Raw genomic sequence first — 15,503 nt, forward strand, 5'->3', positions numbered from 1 at the left:
TAAAAGTTTGTGGGTTTGGATTTGAAGATAAACTTCTAGAAAGTTATTAAAGCTTCTAATCAATGGGAATGGAATGAAGCAATAATGAAGATTAAGGCTTAAAATGGTGATGTTGTAAGTGGTTGATGGAAAAACCACACACATTAAGGGTTAAGCACACATTTGATCCTAATGTGAAGAGTGATTATGTCATCAGCAACATGATTGAGAGCTTTAATCAGTGGATTAATAGTGTTAAAAGCAAGATAGTCCACTATTAAAGGTATTACAATCAAGTTGATCAAAAGGTTTTATGACAAAAATGAGAAGGCTTGTACAAGGGACATGATAATCACTCCAGCAATCTGCAAGAATCTAGATTGAGTTAAGTTAGTGTTAGGTTTGGCAAAGTTTTGCTTGCTAGTGAAATTGAGTTTATTGTATTTGAAAGTGGAAGGACTTTTATGGTGAACTTGCAAAATGGAATTTGGACTTGTCCATGTAAGGCTTTGGCAGATTTCAGACCTACATTGTAAGTATGCAACATGCATTACTTACAAGAAGGGTGATATTCAGCTCTATTGTGATAATTATTACTCTAAAGAAAATTTCATTTTGGCATATAATGATCATTCACTTTATACCTGATATCACCATGGTTGAGTTTTGAGGTCAAGTTAATCCAGTGGAGCCTCCATTACATCATCATATGCTTGATAGACAAGAAGAATTGAAAAATGGAACTTTAGGAAGCAGCAATTAAAAACTAGAATTCTAGAAGGAAGAGCAGTATCATATGCACTTTCTGCTTTAAGCTTCACCATAATAATAGAACCTATCTTAGAGTTCTTGTGGGAAGTAATAAAAAGGTAATTTTCAAACTCAGTTTTTACATTAATTATGCATTTTACTACAAATAATACATTAATTTATTATATGCTAAGCAATAAAATCTGAATTTAAAGGAGCTTTAGACAGTGAATTTTAACTTCAAAACCTAAACTTCTTATTTCTTTGATGCAAAAAGGATAAAATTGTTCAAAAACTAATGCTATGTCATTAAATAAATAGAACTCTAAAGATGGATTAACAGTAAGACTTTTGTGTCTAGCAATATACATAACTTTGTGACAGAGCATCCATTTTCGATACTAGTAGACCAAAAATGAATTGTAATCGAACCGTAAGGGGTAGGGGTAATTCACCCTTTCATATAATTAGAGGTGGCAATTTGGATGTCTGGGTGGGGTCATTTTGAAATGAACAAAATTAGAGTCATTTTCGAATTTGGATCATTTCAATTTTAGGTCATTTTGGGTACGAATTGTTTTGATTTTGGATTATGTCAAGGTCATGTCATTCTAGTTTGACACTCTTGTTCTTCAAGTTCTGTTCATTTTAAATTCAATTGAATTTAAACAAATTATTCGAATTCAGATCATTTCGAGTTATTTTTAAAATCATTCAACCTCAAATCATTTCATATTCAGATCAAAGCAAGTTCAAATCATTTCAAATTAAATTTGGACTGATTTAATTATTGACTTTTTTATATTAAATCAAGTTGCGTCAAGTTAGGGTTCAAGCAAGTTTTCCTAGTTGCATCAGCTTTGCCACCTATAAATATAGTGAATTATTTTTAATTTGTTAAAACTATGTTTTTTTCTTAACTATAATGCTTATGATAACTTCATTCTTATTTTTGTGACATTCAACAACATTATTTATCTTCTTTTAAAATTTTTGAAAAAATAAAATAAAAATAAAAATTTTGACAACAAAAAAACAAAATTAGGAAAACAGTACAAAAGTGTAACAAACAGATCCTAAGTTTATAAAGATAAAAACTAAAAATTACAGTTGTTAACTGAGAACAGAAAAATTCAGAGTGTCAAAATGAATCAACCTTGGTAGTCTAGCAGAGGATATAACATTGCAGTATAAATCAAAATTCGTGTTACATTTCATGCAAACTCATAGTTTGAGATGATACAGAGGATTGAGTACGATTAAATCAATGAATAAAACAACATAATAGTGTTAAAAGATGAAAAGCAACTAGTTAATCAGATTACACGAGCACAGTCACCTGCTTCACAAATCAAGACAGCAGTATCTGGGTTCAATTGGCTGGCCAACACAGGCTGGAGCTTTGGATATTCTTCCCTGACAAATTTTGCAGCTTCTGCTGCACAATCAGTATCTACCAATGCAACACAGCAACCCCTAAATCCAGCACCACTGAACCGAGCTCCAAATACGCCAGGAGCCCTCAATAGGACCTCATATAGTTGAATTAGTGGCTCACAACCTTGACATTCATATATCCATCAAAGTTAATAGTTGAATAATTTTAAGTAGGCATTTTAGCAGAGTCACAAACTCAAACCTAAAAGATCAAAAATAAATAAACTGGTTTATAGTCGATAGAAAATTCAATCTGCACTTCACTCTTTCAACATTTTGTTGAGACAGTGAAGGGAAAATTGAAAGTTCCAGGTTTTAAAGCCGTAATTGACTCCTTAAAAAATTCAAGTAAAACTCTCAAGTCTGAACTAGTATAAGCTTTAAATTCAAATTTAAACTTAAATAATAGTCATAAATGCATTTGAGTTGCACAAAAAATATACTTGGTAATCAGACCATGGGAAGGGACACAGGAAACGGTTGCAGCATTTCATATATCATGGCAACCGACAAACATGAAATTTTTCATGTCCTTTAGAACCAGTATCAGAGCATGTATTAGAACTTGAATTAATTCAACCATCGGATGGTAGAAAAGCCAACTTATATTATTATATATGAAAATGAGATAAAGTTTTCCCAAGGTATGATTATTTTGCCTTCTCAAATGGACTTCAATGGCAAATATGAATATCAGTACTCTATTGTTTTTGTTTTTCTTGGCAACTTTTAGGAATATTAGGGGCAGGGTGATGCAACTAAGGAACAAAAGAGGCATGCCATACCACATTCATAGTTTTTAATAGAACTTAGACCAGAAGCCGACATTAGTTGTCCAAAATCCCTCAATTCTCCTGAAGCCCAAGCCTCTAATCCTGGAATAACCATTACACCAATGCCCTATTAGTTGATAAGCCTTATAACAACATGGATATCTACATGAGACCATTACATAGACCAGAAAAATTTATGAAAGTGTGATAACACAGTTGTACCTTTTCTAACTCTCATATTCTCTGAAAAATAATGCTCTGCTCTTCTGGCTAGATTTGGTTCCAGTTTGACCTGCAAAGGAAAGGAGATACCAATATCAGAAACAAAATTGTGAACAAACTTAGCATGTTTAGTCAACAAATGGATGCTTAGCATTATATACATCAAATATAACCTAGGATGCATAGCATTGTATACATCAAATATAACCTATCTACCACCTTTTCGGGATTAGGTAGAGATCTTACGTTTGAGACATAGTGATCTCTTCTACCAAAAAGGAAAATGGATAACCAATCTACTGATGAGGTAGAAGGTTGATTTAGACAAAGAGAATTGCTGTTTCTTTTCCTTTGTTATGTAATCTGAGTTTTCATGCACAAGGGAAAGTATGTTATTTCAGGTACTTTAAGCTAGGTTTATTATTTCTTGGGTATCAGATTATTAGGTTTATTTTGCTCATAGTCTAAGTTAAATAGTTGTCTATGTTGAAGTTTAATCCTAAAAAGGTTAAGAAGAGTATTTAGGATCTACATAAATGCTTATGTAATTTTCATATCCAGGGAGCTTTTGACAGATTATCCAGTTGAGAAATTTCTTCAAATCTTCTCTTTTAGTTCTTTATATCTATTTCTCTCTCTTTTACTCTTTTCTCTCTCACACTCTATTTTGTCCTGTCTGTGTGCTACATCATAAGTTTATATTCCAGGATGAGGTGAATAGACATCACATTGACTACAAAATGCTATGTTTATTAATAGTAATATACTCATGAATCTATGCACTCTGCACTCTCCTCTAACTATTTAATAGAGAGAAATGGAAATCTTATTTAGTGAATGGAAGTATTGAACTTAAAGTTTACTCTTCTAGTAGGATAAGCAATTAAATAGAATACATTCAAAACATAACTATTTAAAGGATAAAAAGAAATGAATCAAAAATTCTCAGCTTCAAAAATCAGAGTTTATATGTTTGATGTTTACCTTGTAAGCTTCATAAGTTTCTGGTTCAACTGTTCAAAAGAGGGGAAGAAAGAAATTTAATTCATTGTGCAAATCAAAAAGTTGAAAGGAAGTTCAAATTCACAGAGAAAATTGGGTCAAGTACTAGCCATTGCATAGGAAGGGCTCCAATTCAACATTTCCAGAAGCACTGCAAAAGCAAAAACAGAGAACAAAAGAAAAGGATGAAACAATATGAACCAGGACATGATCCTCATAAACAGTAAAATTACACATATGGTGCACAATGTTGCAGTCTATTGAAAAATGGAAATATCATGTTTATCTTGTTGAAAGATATGTGTGAAGTCAGAAACAAGACTACAAAAGATGTTGATTTCATTTAATGCTATCAGTTGTGTGCATTTTTCCCTGCAGGGTGTGGACCCAGACAACTTTCAGTTTTGCAAGAAAAGAAGGGATAGTGCCATGCTTTGAACATCTTTATGCATTCTGTTCATAGCAAGTTGGAACATTTAACAAGGATATGAAATATCTCTGAATTTTTAAACAATATATTAACTCCCCCAGCCAGCACAATCAAGGAAGCAATTCAAATGCTCTCCCTTCATAATCATTCAATCAAAATGTGAATCAATATTGAAATTAACATGAACACAACTGTCTCACAAGCTAAGAGGACAAGGTGAAGATATGTGCAACCAAAAAACCAAAATCATAGTTGAAAATTTCCAGGGTTCTCAATTAGAGGGGACAAGAATCATACTGCAGAAGAATTTTGGCGGCTTCTTGACATTCTGCAACTCGAGAATTGTATCCAGGGTTGCTAGTCAAAGCTTGCCTCAGTCCTGAAAATGCTAGTAATATTTTGTAGCCTTTCTGTGGTTCAGCCTCGTGATCCTTTAGAAAATTCGGTGGGTGTATAAGCTTGTGTTCTGTAGTCTACATTTAACAAGATACCATGTTGCTTGAACAAGTTAAATAAATTCAGCCTTTACTTTACAAAAATAATAAAATAGAATAGAAGTAAACATTAATAATTTGATCATCATTATATTGCAAAGAAAACATTAACAATCAAAGTGAGTGAGAAGTATAACAAATTCTCTAAAAGCAAATTTATTTTTAAGCAAAACATCATCTGTTTGTAGATAAGACAGAGGTTTATCAATTTATAGAGGAAGGAAATCTTGTAAAAGAGTAATAAATGAGTGTAGACAGTGGCTTAGGGAGAAACATCTAACCAAATGTAGACAGCTCAAGCAATGTGGCAGACAAGCAATTACTGAAAGGTTCAAAAACGAAATATTTTCGATGTCCTAGTATTCTTCTAACTCGCAAACATAGCCTATGATAGGGAAAAAAAGATCTTTTATTTCTTGTGCCTCTCAATTAATTAGCAAAAGCTTTAACAGGTGATGCTTTACAGTTAAAGAAAGTGCATCTTTTTGTCAATTTAATTGGGCAGTACAACTGGCAATAATGAAAAAAATGATATTGTGCATATATGTGTATACAATGATAGAATAATTCAGCAGAACTGAGAAGCAACAAAGACATAGAATTAATGATTTCGAACATATATACAAATATGAGAGTAAAATATAGCCATAGATCTGCGTGATAACTAACTTACAGCAAGTCCATCAGACTAACTGAGCAGTGCAAAAGTAACAAAGTTAAACGACGTTAAAACAAAGTAGGATCTGTTATTTCTGAATTTTTTTGGATAATATATTTCTGAAATTATTATCAATAGTGACTTACTTTGCAGTTCATGTAGGTTAAACAACCATGGCTTGAAAGCAGTATAGCTGATTGATCCAATATGCCATTTCTCAGGCCTAAATACTCATTTTCAATCACCCTACATGTGCCATAACATCAAATTCAGAAAAGGTTTCACATGTAACAATAAAGAGGCAATCATGTAACCCTAACAATGTGCATTCTCTGATCAGTGAAGTAACTTTGAGATGAAAAAGGATTGGGATAAAGTCTAAATGAAACACTTTTACTTAAGAGTGATAGACCAAATTTACCACTCATTTTTAAATTGATGCAATTTCCACACTGTACTTTTTAAATTTGGTCAAAAATGGTCCAAAGCTAATGGTAAAGGAATATTTCATAGCATATTACATGGAATATTCCTTTGCTCCCTCATGAAATATTTTTGTTACCATTAATTGCTGACCATTTTTCTATCAAATTAAAAGTCAAAATGCACCCGCTCAAACTGGAATTAAATTTGGTCCATCACCCTAAGTAGAGTGGTAAATTTGGATCTTATCGAAAAAAGGATTTAACGTTTAAAATTCAAAGAAACTTCATTGCCAGCTAAATGGAACCACTTATCATGAAAAACATTGCAAGCGATCATCCAAGTTATCTATTCTCTCCATCTAATTTTCAATATTCTCATACCTGTTTGTATATTCTAAGTCTGCTGTTGCAAAACAGATACATTTTTAATATTAATTTTTGTTATGTTATATGTCAAAACCATTTAGGGCAAAGAAGAAATATTATGGAGAAAGTCAAATAAACTTAACAGTTTTTAAAAAAAAGCTTTTGCAAGTCCAAACAAATTGGGACAAAGGGAGCACTAAATTAATAAATTCTAATAATTCCTTATGATCACGTATTAGAGGTAATTAAAACAAGAGTAAAGCTTGTTGCTTATTTATGAGATATTAGTAATTATACATCGAAATTACCCAAAGCAAATCACCCACAATATGTATTGAAGGCTGATTCCAAAAACATCCTTCACCCTAATAAATTTTACCTAATAAGGACAACGAAGACAAGAAGGCTACTGATTAATGTAAGGTAAACGTTAAGCTGTCCTCTACAGTCAATGTGGCTGCATTTAATGTAATTCCTTAATCTTTGAGCTTTTAACTTTTCAGAAAAAAAAAATCTTTGAGCTTTTCAGCAGACAATAACTTTGCAACAAAGGGAACAATATTTAATATCCAGTGCAACAGCAGGCACTATATTGATCATGATTTCCCAAGCTCCATATATCCTTTCTAGGTATATCACCAAGAAATTAGCAACCTGCTCCAGAAACACTTACGTTTTATGCCTTAAACTCCTTGACTCCAGCAAACCTACAATTCGGTTTCCCCTCTCAAGCCAGTTCCCCATTCAATACCAATGACCAACTCCAACTTAAATCAGGATCCTCCCCTCTACTTTAAAATATTTCCACACTCTCCTTTATTCAAAATGATTCTAGATTTCAGTCTAGGGATTGGGTGAGTTATTTAACCACAGGAAGAAAAAAGAAAATTAAAAATGAAGATCCCCTCTTTCAAGTTTTAAGTACCAGTCCATTTCCAAGATCATGTACATCCCTGATTACTCTATATAGCAACTTGCATTACATTTTTTTCTTTTCATAACAGAATTTTAGGTTTGAGCAGATTGAACATCTTCCCAGATTTCAAAATATCCTGACCTCTATAGAAGCATTCCTAAGCAACAGTAAAGAGAATGGAAACTAAAATAAAGTACTGGAGTGAACAGTGATCAAACCTCTTCTAGTTAAATCCAAACTGGCCCCACCTATACAGACAACCAAACCGCTGATAACAAGAAAGTACAAACCAATGATGTTCCAATTCTTCATATTCCTCAAGCACCCATGTTGGACACTTATCTGACACCTCAAAGTGGACATGAGTATGAGGTATTGACCCTCAATAAGGAAAAACTTCGAAAAAATTTTAACACAATTGTGTTAGACACACACTCATGTCTGACAACTTACTCCCAAGGCCAACCAACAAAGGAGTCAAGTACTATTATACTAGACTTACTCAACTATGGTACATGGTGGACCTTATTCAGTTCTATTACATCCTTCCCCCCTACCCCCCAGTTCACATAAATGAACGCACGCATGCAAGGAGACTCACAAATAAGACAATCATGCGCATGCACATCTTGACATCTGTACAAAGTCATGGACAAGGCAAAGTAGATATTAAGTTACAAATGATCACACAGAAGTTGCTTGCTATAAAAATTGTTTCAAAATAATTATGGCAAATTGTGCTGCTTGCTTGTAGGATTTTACCCAGAAACACACCACTTCACTACATTTTTCCAATGACAATCTCATCCTTATTTGTAAATTATGTTGGACAATATATTACATCAGCATGCATATACACATCTTTGTTTTTATTGGAGTACAAGGATTTGAACCCACTCTTTGCACAAGAAAATACATCCACATACCATTGAGTTAAATATTGAAGTGCATGTTTTGAAATGGAGTATTGAGATTTTCCTTTTTTATTTCTCTCTGATTTTCTCCCCCAATTCCATTTGTTAGTCCCTTATTTCTTATATCTATCCCTATTTTTCTCTTTGATTCCAATTCCCTATATCCTTTCCCCTCTTTATTCAACATAATGACTTTTTTATAAATGTGGTCCTGAAGCATACCTATAAGCAACAGATATGCAATTTACCTCAAAAACAAATATTAACTTTTGGTGATTAAAATTTGACAACATTCACCAGTAAATTTCAAATGCCAAGCATAAAACACAGTTTTAAAATTTGGATGGTATTACTACTAAAGTAAAATGCATACAAACTAAAGTATTTCAACATGAACAAAAATACCTGTCATATTCGATATTTTCTGTGGGAGATACAGTTAAATTATTTGCACTTTCCAAAGCCAGCAGGTAAGCTATGCCAACCTGTCAAAGATAAATTAACTACATGGTATGCAGAAAAGAGGAAATTCACTAAGAAAAAAAGCATGCCTCAGATTGGCCTTAAAATTTTAGAAATAACTATGAAACAAGACAATTACTGATAAAAGTTACATATATTGGCCTGAAACTATAATTACAATTTAATTTAATCCCTTAGTTTTCAAGAAAAATGCATACTTAAGTATATGAATGGCGCAGATCAATTCCTAAGAAACATGCAATGATACACTTCCTCTGCCTATGTTTTCTTTGCAGACATCCCAAAATGAAAATTACCAACAATTAAGGTACTAGATTTATTGATTTTTACTTTGATTATTAAAGATAAACAAACTCAAGCACTAAACACCATAGTTTTAATGATATGTAATGAATTTCATGGTTAAAATTAAAATATTAAAAATGCAATATATCTCTTCCTAAAACTTCCCACCAAGTTAAGCAAGACATGGAGAATGGTACCTCTCTTGCCTGATTAAAAAATTTCCAGTAGCCTCAGATTTCACCAAAACAGATATACTCTTTTCAAAAGAAGGCTTGAGGATATATAGCCTATTTTCTAATGAAAAGTTAGTTCTCATCCTCCCAAGGTTGAGAAGGTACAGCTTCAATCAGTTTCCTCCTTATGAAAACATACTAAGCCTATCTTTCTCTGCCAATATTTGGACCTCTTCTGTTTCATCTTCATTAATCTTTTGAAAGCCAGAGGCATCTATCAGCACATAAAAATTTCTCTAAAATTAATATATTGTGAAATTCAATCGCAACCTCTATCTACTCCTATTTTGAGAACAGTACATATTGTCATTTCTGGGTGAGTCATCTGCTTCCTCTTCTTCCTTTTTTTTTGAGTTTTCTCATCTTGTTAACTTTTAATACGTTATATGCAAATGGAAGAATTTTTGCAGAACTAAGGCTCCTCCTTGATAGAACACTCATACCTTAAGGAATGGTTTCAGGATTGTCTTTTTCCTTTTGTTCTCTCTTACTTGATAGTGGTCTTTATCAAGTTATGCCTAATTTCTTTGCATAAACCAAAGCCATTTTGAATTTATTTATTTTGGAGTTAATCAGTGGGTATTCTGGGTAGGAAGGGAATATAATGAGAGAAAAATAGGATCTCTTTATAAGTGATCTCCAAATATCAACCTATTAATTCTTCTCAAAAATTCAGACTTTGAATTTCTGCCACTCTTGAAAAATTTCAAGCCATGTTTTCCCCGTTTATGCAGTCCCCCAAGAATTCTTATAACCTATTTTTTAATGCCATCTAATACTTCATCTTCTCCTAACTTTGCTGCTAAGTTGTAGCAATCTGAATAAAATCATGTTCTACTTAAACTGCCATTGTATAAAATAAGCTGACTTAGTTTACCAATTTAATTTGGACTTCATAAACATCAATTTCACATTCTAAATGAAGAAGGCAAGAAAAAGGATGGGCTGGTGGGTGCTGCCAGAAGAGAGTAGGAGTGCTGCTTATTCAACCTAACAAGTAAGGAACCTATGGGGTTCCATCTGATGCTTCAAACTAATGAAGTTCTATAAAATATTGGTTAGTTTTGAGCTTTAACTCTATGTGGATCAACAAGGATTAATCATGTCCAGGACAAATAAGAAACAGGATTAATTATACATGCCATATATATGGTGAGTAAGCATATTTGTCTAGTTTCTAATGCCTCAAACCATGCTAGTATTGGAATTTTATTGAGCTTATGTCTGTTAATCGGACCGGGAGGGCAACTTTTAGCTTCCAATTATTTGTGTTCCCTATGTCTACGATGAGATGAACTTAGTTTTGGTGATTATTCACTAGTATTTCCAGGAAACATAATTTCTATTGTTTCCTATACTAGAAAACTGTTCCAACACTGGTCTATGCATTTGCAAATAATGTACAGAAAAGCAGATTATCTGAAATTTTATCTCTAGAATGGATTTTCTTGGAGCAGTGAGCTGCTTTATCTCAAAGGTGTGAGTGCATGAGCTTTTCTTTCCTTTACAACATAGTGTCACCTTAGCTGTCTATATGCTGTAATGAAGGTGTCTATATGCTGTAACAAAGGCGAGCAAAAACATAAACATACAGCAGCTGAAGAGCTAAGGCCTGAACTGTCCAGACCGTCAGATCCACAGATGTAGCCAATGATTCCCTGCAAATATGAGTGGAATTTATTGAAAAACCTACATATTTTCAAAAATGATTAAATGTGAAAAAAAACTAAGAAAAAGCATTGGCTTTCACAGTTTGTAAAACGTCAGTTTCCTACTCAGCATTTTGACAGACATAGCCATCATATTAGGAATCTGAAGATGATGGTTGATAACCCAATACAAATAAAAACCATTTTTCCTCAATGCCACAATGCATAAACTTGAAAAGGATGCTCAGTTCCTAAAGAAAGACATGAGAAAAGAACCTTGGATGTGATTATCTTTCATTAATAGATTTTGCATATTTTTCTGGACTGTAAACAGATTCCCTCTCATTATGATCTTCATTACAGGGTTTAGAATGTACTACAGCTTACCGTAGACTGATGATTTTATTTTCTTTCTCCGTGGTCATAATAATTTAGATAGTTTTTGACTTGCATGAAAATACAGGGAAATAACACTTACCTGAGCAAGACGGTTCCCTCTGCTCTGTAATGCATACAAGGCTCCTACAGCATACCTGCCCCAGTAACATTCTTCTGGTGGAGAAGATTTATCTACTTTAATCTCTTCACCCTTGCTAATGCTGTGCCTTGGCTGTTGGGTTTCATTAACTCTATAAAACCAGTGATGCCAAAGAATCAAGTTAAACATGGCATAGTTGTGTAATCATAATGCAAAAGATGTGACTCATCACAACGGATTAATCTTGTTTGAAGCAGAAAGAAGCAAGTCATATACACAGTATATGCAAATACTCTAGGAATAAGACGGTAGTACTATTGTATAGAGCACTCTATTTGAATTGTGTGATGTAATGATTCATCTTTAACAGCAGCCAGTGAATTTCCAATGTGCTTAGTAATTTCCTATTTATAATAGTTGAAGATCCCTAGCAATAACAGGCCTTTTAATGTAGAAGAGTATTAACCAAGAGGTAAGTGGAGGTTGAGTGGGGAAGGGTAGAAAGAAAGAAGAGCGTGAACTCAATGGTTTGTGATATATCACTTAAGCAACTCAATTTATAGATATTTGACATTGACACACAAGTTATATGTAACTGCAAACACAGTCCATGGTTCATTTGAAAAATCTAGAAAGATGGCTATCATGTTTCACAGGCAATCCTCACAAAAGAAGGGCTAGCAATGGATCTGCATTAACAAGCATATTTCTTCCTTTAACCAACAATGATTTAATGGCTGAGAGAGGAGAGGACAGTTTCCATTGACGATAGAAGTAAAAGAAAATAAAAAATGCTGCAAATGAAATGAAAAATGTCAAAATCCTTATTAGACTTGGAAATATAAAAGACTAATTAGATAAAAAAATTAATAAAGGATATTATTGAAGAGCAATGCATAAGTGAAGGAGGATTATCATAATCCTCATACCTGAACCTAACTTCTCCTTTAAACTGAGCTGAACGTAATGCAACCTATACCAAGCATTCCAAAGTCCATTCAGCAGAAGATGAAATGAAATGAAAAAAATAACAATAGCAGATTAGGAAAATGATTACTCTCATTCTGTTAAAATTTTTTATTGTGGTTGCTTTTTCTTTTGTACCCTCAAGCAGTAAGAAAAAAGTCAAAGGGCTTCATGTGCGTGCGTGTGTGTGTGTGTGAGAGAGAGAGAGAGAGAGTATTATAATGATATCCAAGAACAACTCATTTTGCGATGTACATAGTAATGGTATTCATGTCAGGGATTAGAAATTCAACAATAGCCTTTTTCGCATGGCCACTCTTGAAGTTTGAATTCCCACCGATGCAAGAGTGTCTAGGATTGTATTTTATTTAATTTAGTTTTTGCTAATTTTAGTTGGTTTAAGAATTACAAGTATAATAGAATTCTTCTTTTACTTGTATTAGGAAGTTAAGCTAGTCATGTTCTATTTAGGAATAGAACACTTATTTTATTTAAATCTCTTGTTAACTATTCTAATTGTATTAGACAGCTAGAAGTAGAGTTTTATTAGGATGTGGGCCTATAGTACTATAAATAGGACCCTTAGGCTTAGTTATTATACACATTCAAGTTGAGAGTTAATAAATAATATTTTCTTAAGCAGGAGTGGTTATTTCTCGACTCCCTTTAAAGGGTAAGAGGCTTTAGTATCTTTGGCCTAGCCAACCAAAGTAGGATTTAGGCTATTATTCACCTTAGTGGGGTTTTTTAACCTTGTCAAGATTGGTGGTTCACCTTAGTGGGCTTTCTAACCTCGCCACGATTGGTGTCTTTCACAACGCCTCGGCATCACCCACCCTTAGATTGATCAGTCAAATTCATTACCTTTGCACTATACAATAGCCTTTAACTTCTCATTTTATGATACAATAGAAATGGTTCAGCTAACCTAGGTAGTTACCACTCTTTCATAGGACAATCTCTTGTTTGCTTATCAAGAGAAGAGAAAAAAAAAATAGAGAGAGGGAGAGAGAGAGAACATCTTGCTAATATCATTTGAAGTAGACACCAGGCAGCAGTCTGTCTGGCTACAACATGCATGAAAAAGCCTGCTGCCTGACACATGATGATATACTAGGTATCAAGCCCATTACACAAGCCAAATGGCATTTTAAAACTGTTGAAGGAAAAAACTCAGGTGAAAGCTCATGTCCAAAACAACCTCATAGTTTTAAATTTCTTTCACGAAATGCGGGGATAGGCCAATAAAGCTCCTTCAGAAGAGAAAGATACTTGGCAAAAGCTCAGTAAATCTGCGTTTTTGAGCAACACTTACAACTGCTTTGCAGAGTAACCTAGTTCACACTACCTCTCCTTGTAATAAATATACAATGGGAAATCTTATAAGATCTTCAAACCTCAAGGTAGGTCCAAGCAATTGAAATTCAAATTATAAAGATAGACAGTCTGGAACATACATTTTATGATTATATTAATAGACAACCTCAAGGAATCAAAATGTTCACAGGGCAACTAGATGGCGTTCAAAAATTGAGTTCACTGTCTTCTATAAACTTATTCAATGAAGAGAAAAAACAACTAGCAACAAACATGCTTGTGCAATGTTTCATCTATGCAAATTTGATTTATTCCACCTACTTTATTTGCACACAATTTGTAAGAATTCTAAAAGATTGGTGCAAAGCAGGCAGGTAATAATCTGGAACAAAACAAGCAGATTCAGCCTCGGCATGACCGATGAACAACAGCACAAACTTATATTAATTTTATTGTCTAAGATCAGGAAGTTTTGTAAAAAATGTTAAGATTCGAGCATAAACGGCCACAAAGCTTCCAGAAATCTACTCACCGTTCTGCAAAACCTACAAAATAAAAACTCTATCTTAACCTCACCTGAGTGTTGCCAGAAGGTACAAATCCCAGCAGTATTCCCCTATTAATTGTCATTGCAGAAACAATTCCACCCTGTGAGCATTAGAAAACAGAAAGTGGTAAGCAATAAACAAATAACAAATTTACATCACTGACATCATACGTAACACAGGGCAAACACAGCTGCAATGTACTAACCTGATGATCAATATGAGCTCCCAATGGACAAATCCGATAAGGAGAAACAACAACTCGAACATCCTCTGCACCTTTCCCAGCCATTTCAGACACTATCCTTCTAATTTTATCTAACTGCAATCCAGTGGCATCCGCAATTATTATGAGCACAGTAGCCAACACAAAGTGGGCAAATGTAAGAAAGAAACCCAAGATTTACTAAAATAAAAAGTGCAGAGGCAATGGCAATCATCCAACCCCCAACATCAGATTATTAAATCATTCTTAAATTAGTTTTATCAGAAATAAAGAGCCAAATCTATCCCCTTATTTTTGGCTTTGAAAAGAAATAATATCAACTGGAAGATATTGATTAAACAATGCCACAGACACCGCTGTAAAAACAGAAATGACGCCGTATCGATGTAAATAGTCACAAAGTAAAAACTAAAAACCCAGATAGATGCAGAAATATTAGCCAATTCAACCAAATTAAAAGAGAGAAAAGAGAACTGTTGTTAAAAATAGTAAGGCAATGGCAATGGCAATGGCAATGGCTATGGATGAAGAAAGATCACTACCTCATCCTGAGTAGGCCAAGACATTGCACCTATCTCCCAATATGTCCTGAGCTGTAGCCAATTTGAGGGTTGTGTTTATAAACGGAAAGAGCAGTAAAGTGAAAGAGACACGGACGGAAGGAGGGTGCGGTTGGTGAACCGGAAAATCGGTTCAAACGTCAAATGAGGTAAGTGCCTTCGTCACAATCATACAATAGTTGTTTAGTTGAGTTTCTTTGTTTTTTTTTTTCTTTTTTTTCCAGAATTTTGAATTTGATTTTTTATTATCTGAATGGCCGTGTTTATTTAGATTTGCATTTTTATTAAAAATCAAATTTATCAATTTATAAATCTAAAAATTTAAGAGATAAATATCAATGCATAAATCTAAAAAAAAATTATCAATTTTAATATTTCGATGAACTTGAGAAATC

General features: G+C 33.5%; 1 protein-coding gene across 1 annotated transcript; it reads right to left on the reverse strand.

Annotated features, from left to right (window-relative positions):
- Window positions 1-1,920: 1,920 nt before the first annotated feature.
- GALAK (galacturonic acid kinase) lies at window positions 1,921-15,293 on the reverse strand. The gene is made up of 14 exons (XM_021420122.2): window positions 15,091-15,293; window positions 14,531-14,644; window positions 14,354-14,425; window positions 12,424-12,467; window positions 11,495-11,645; window positions 10,960-11,025; window positions 8,772-8,851; window positions 5,892-5,991; window positions 4,891-5,066; window positions 4,274-4,314; window positions 4,146-4,174; window positions 3,162-3,231; window positions 2,952-3,041; window positions 1,921-2,290 (listed from the first exon to the last, which is right to left on the reverse strand). Exons 1-14 carry the CDS (start codon window positions 15,112-15,114, stop codon window positions 2,046-2,048), a joined length of 1,302 nt encoding a protein of 433 aa, XP_021275797.1. The 5' UTR covers window positions 15,115-15,293; the 3' UTR covers window positions 1,921-2,045.
- Window positions 15,294-15,503: the final 210 nt, after the last annotated feature.

Source organism: Theobroma umbraticum, unplaced genomic scaffold (assembly GCF_002168275.2).
Source record: "Theobroma umbraticum cultivar Fairchild unplaced genomic scaffold, ASM216827v3 scaffold_56.0, whole genome shotgun sequence".
In the NCBI taxonomy this organism is placed as follows: domain Eukaryota; kingdom Viridiplantae; phylum Streptophyta; class Magnoliopsida; order Malvales; family Malvaceae; genus Theobroma; species Theobroma umbraticum.

What these genes read in the sequence shown, in the direction of transcription:
- GALAK (XM_021420122.2), bottom strand. Translation starts at nt 15,114, where the DNA reads ATGTCTTGGCCTACTCAGGATGAG. An exon ending in TACCTTCTGGCAACACTCAG is followed by an intron (nt 12,468 to 14,353) that starts GTGAGGTTAAGA and finishes TGCTTGGTATAG; the next exon opens with GTTGCATTACGTTCAGCTCA. An exon ending in GGAGCCCTTCCTATGCAATG is followed by an intron (nt 4,175 to 4,273) that starts GCTAGTACTTGA and finishes TCTTTTGAACAG; the next exon opens with TTGAACCAGAAACTTATGAA.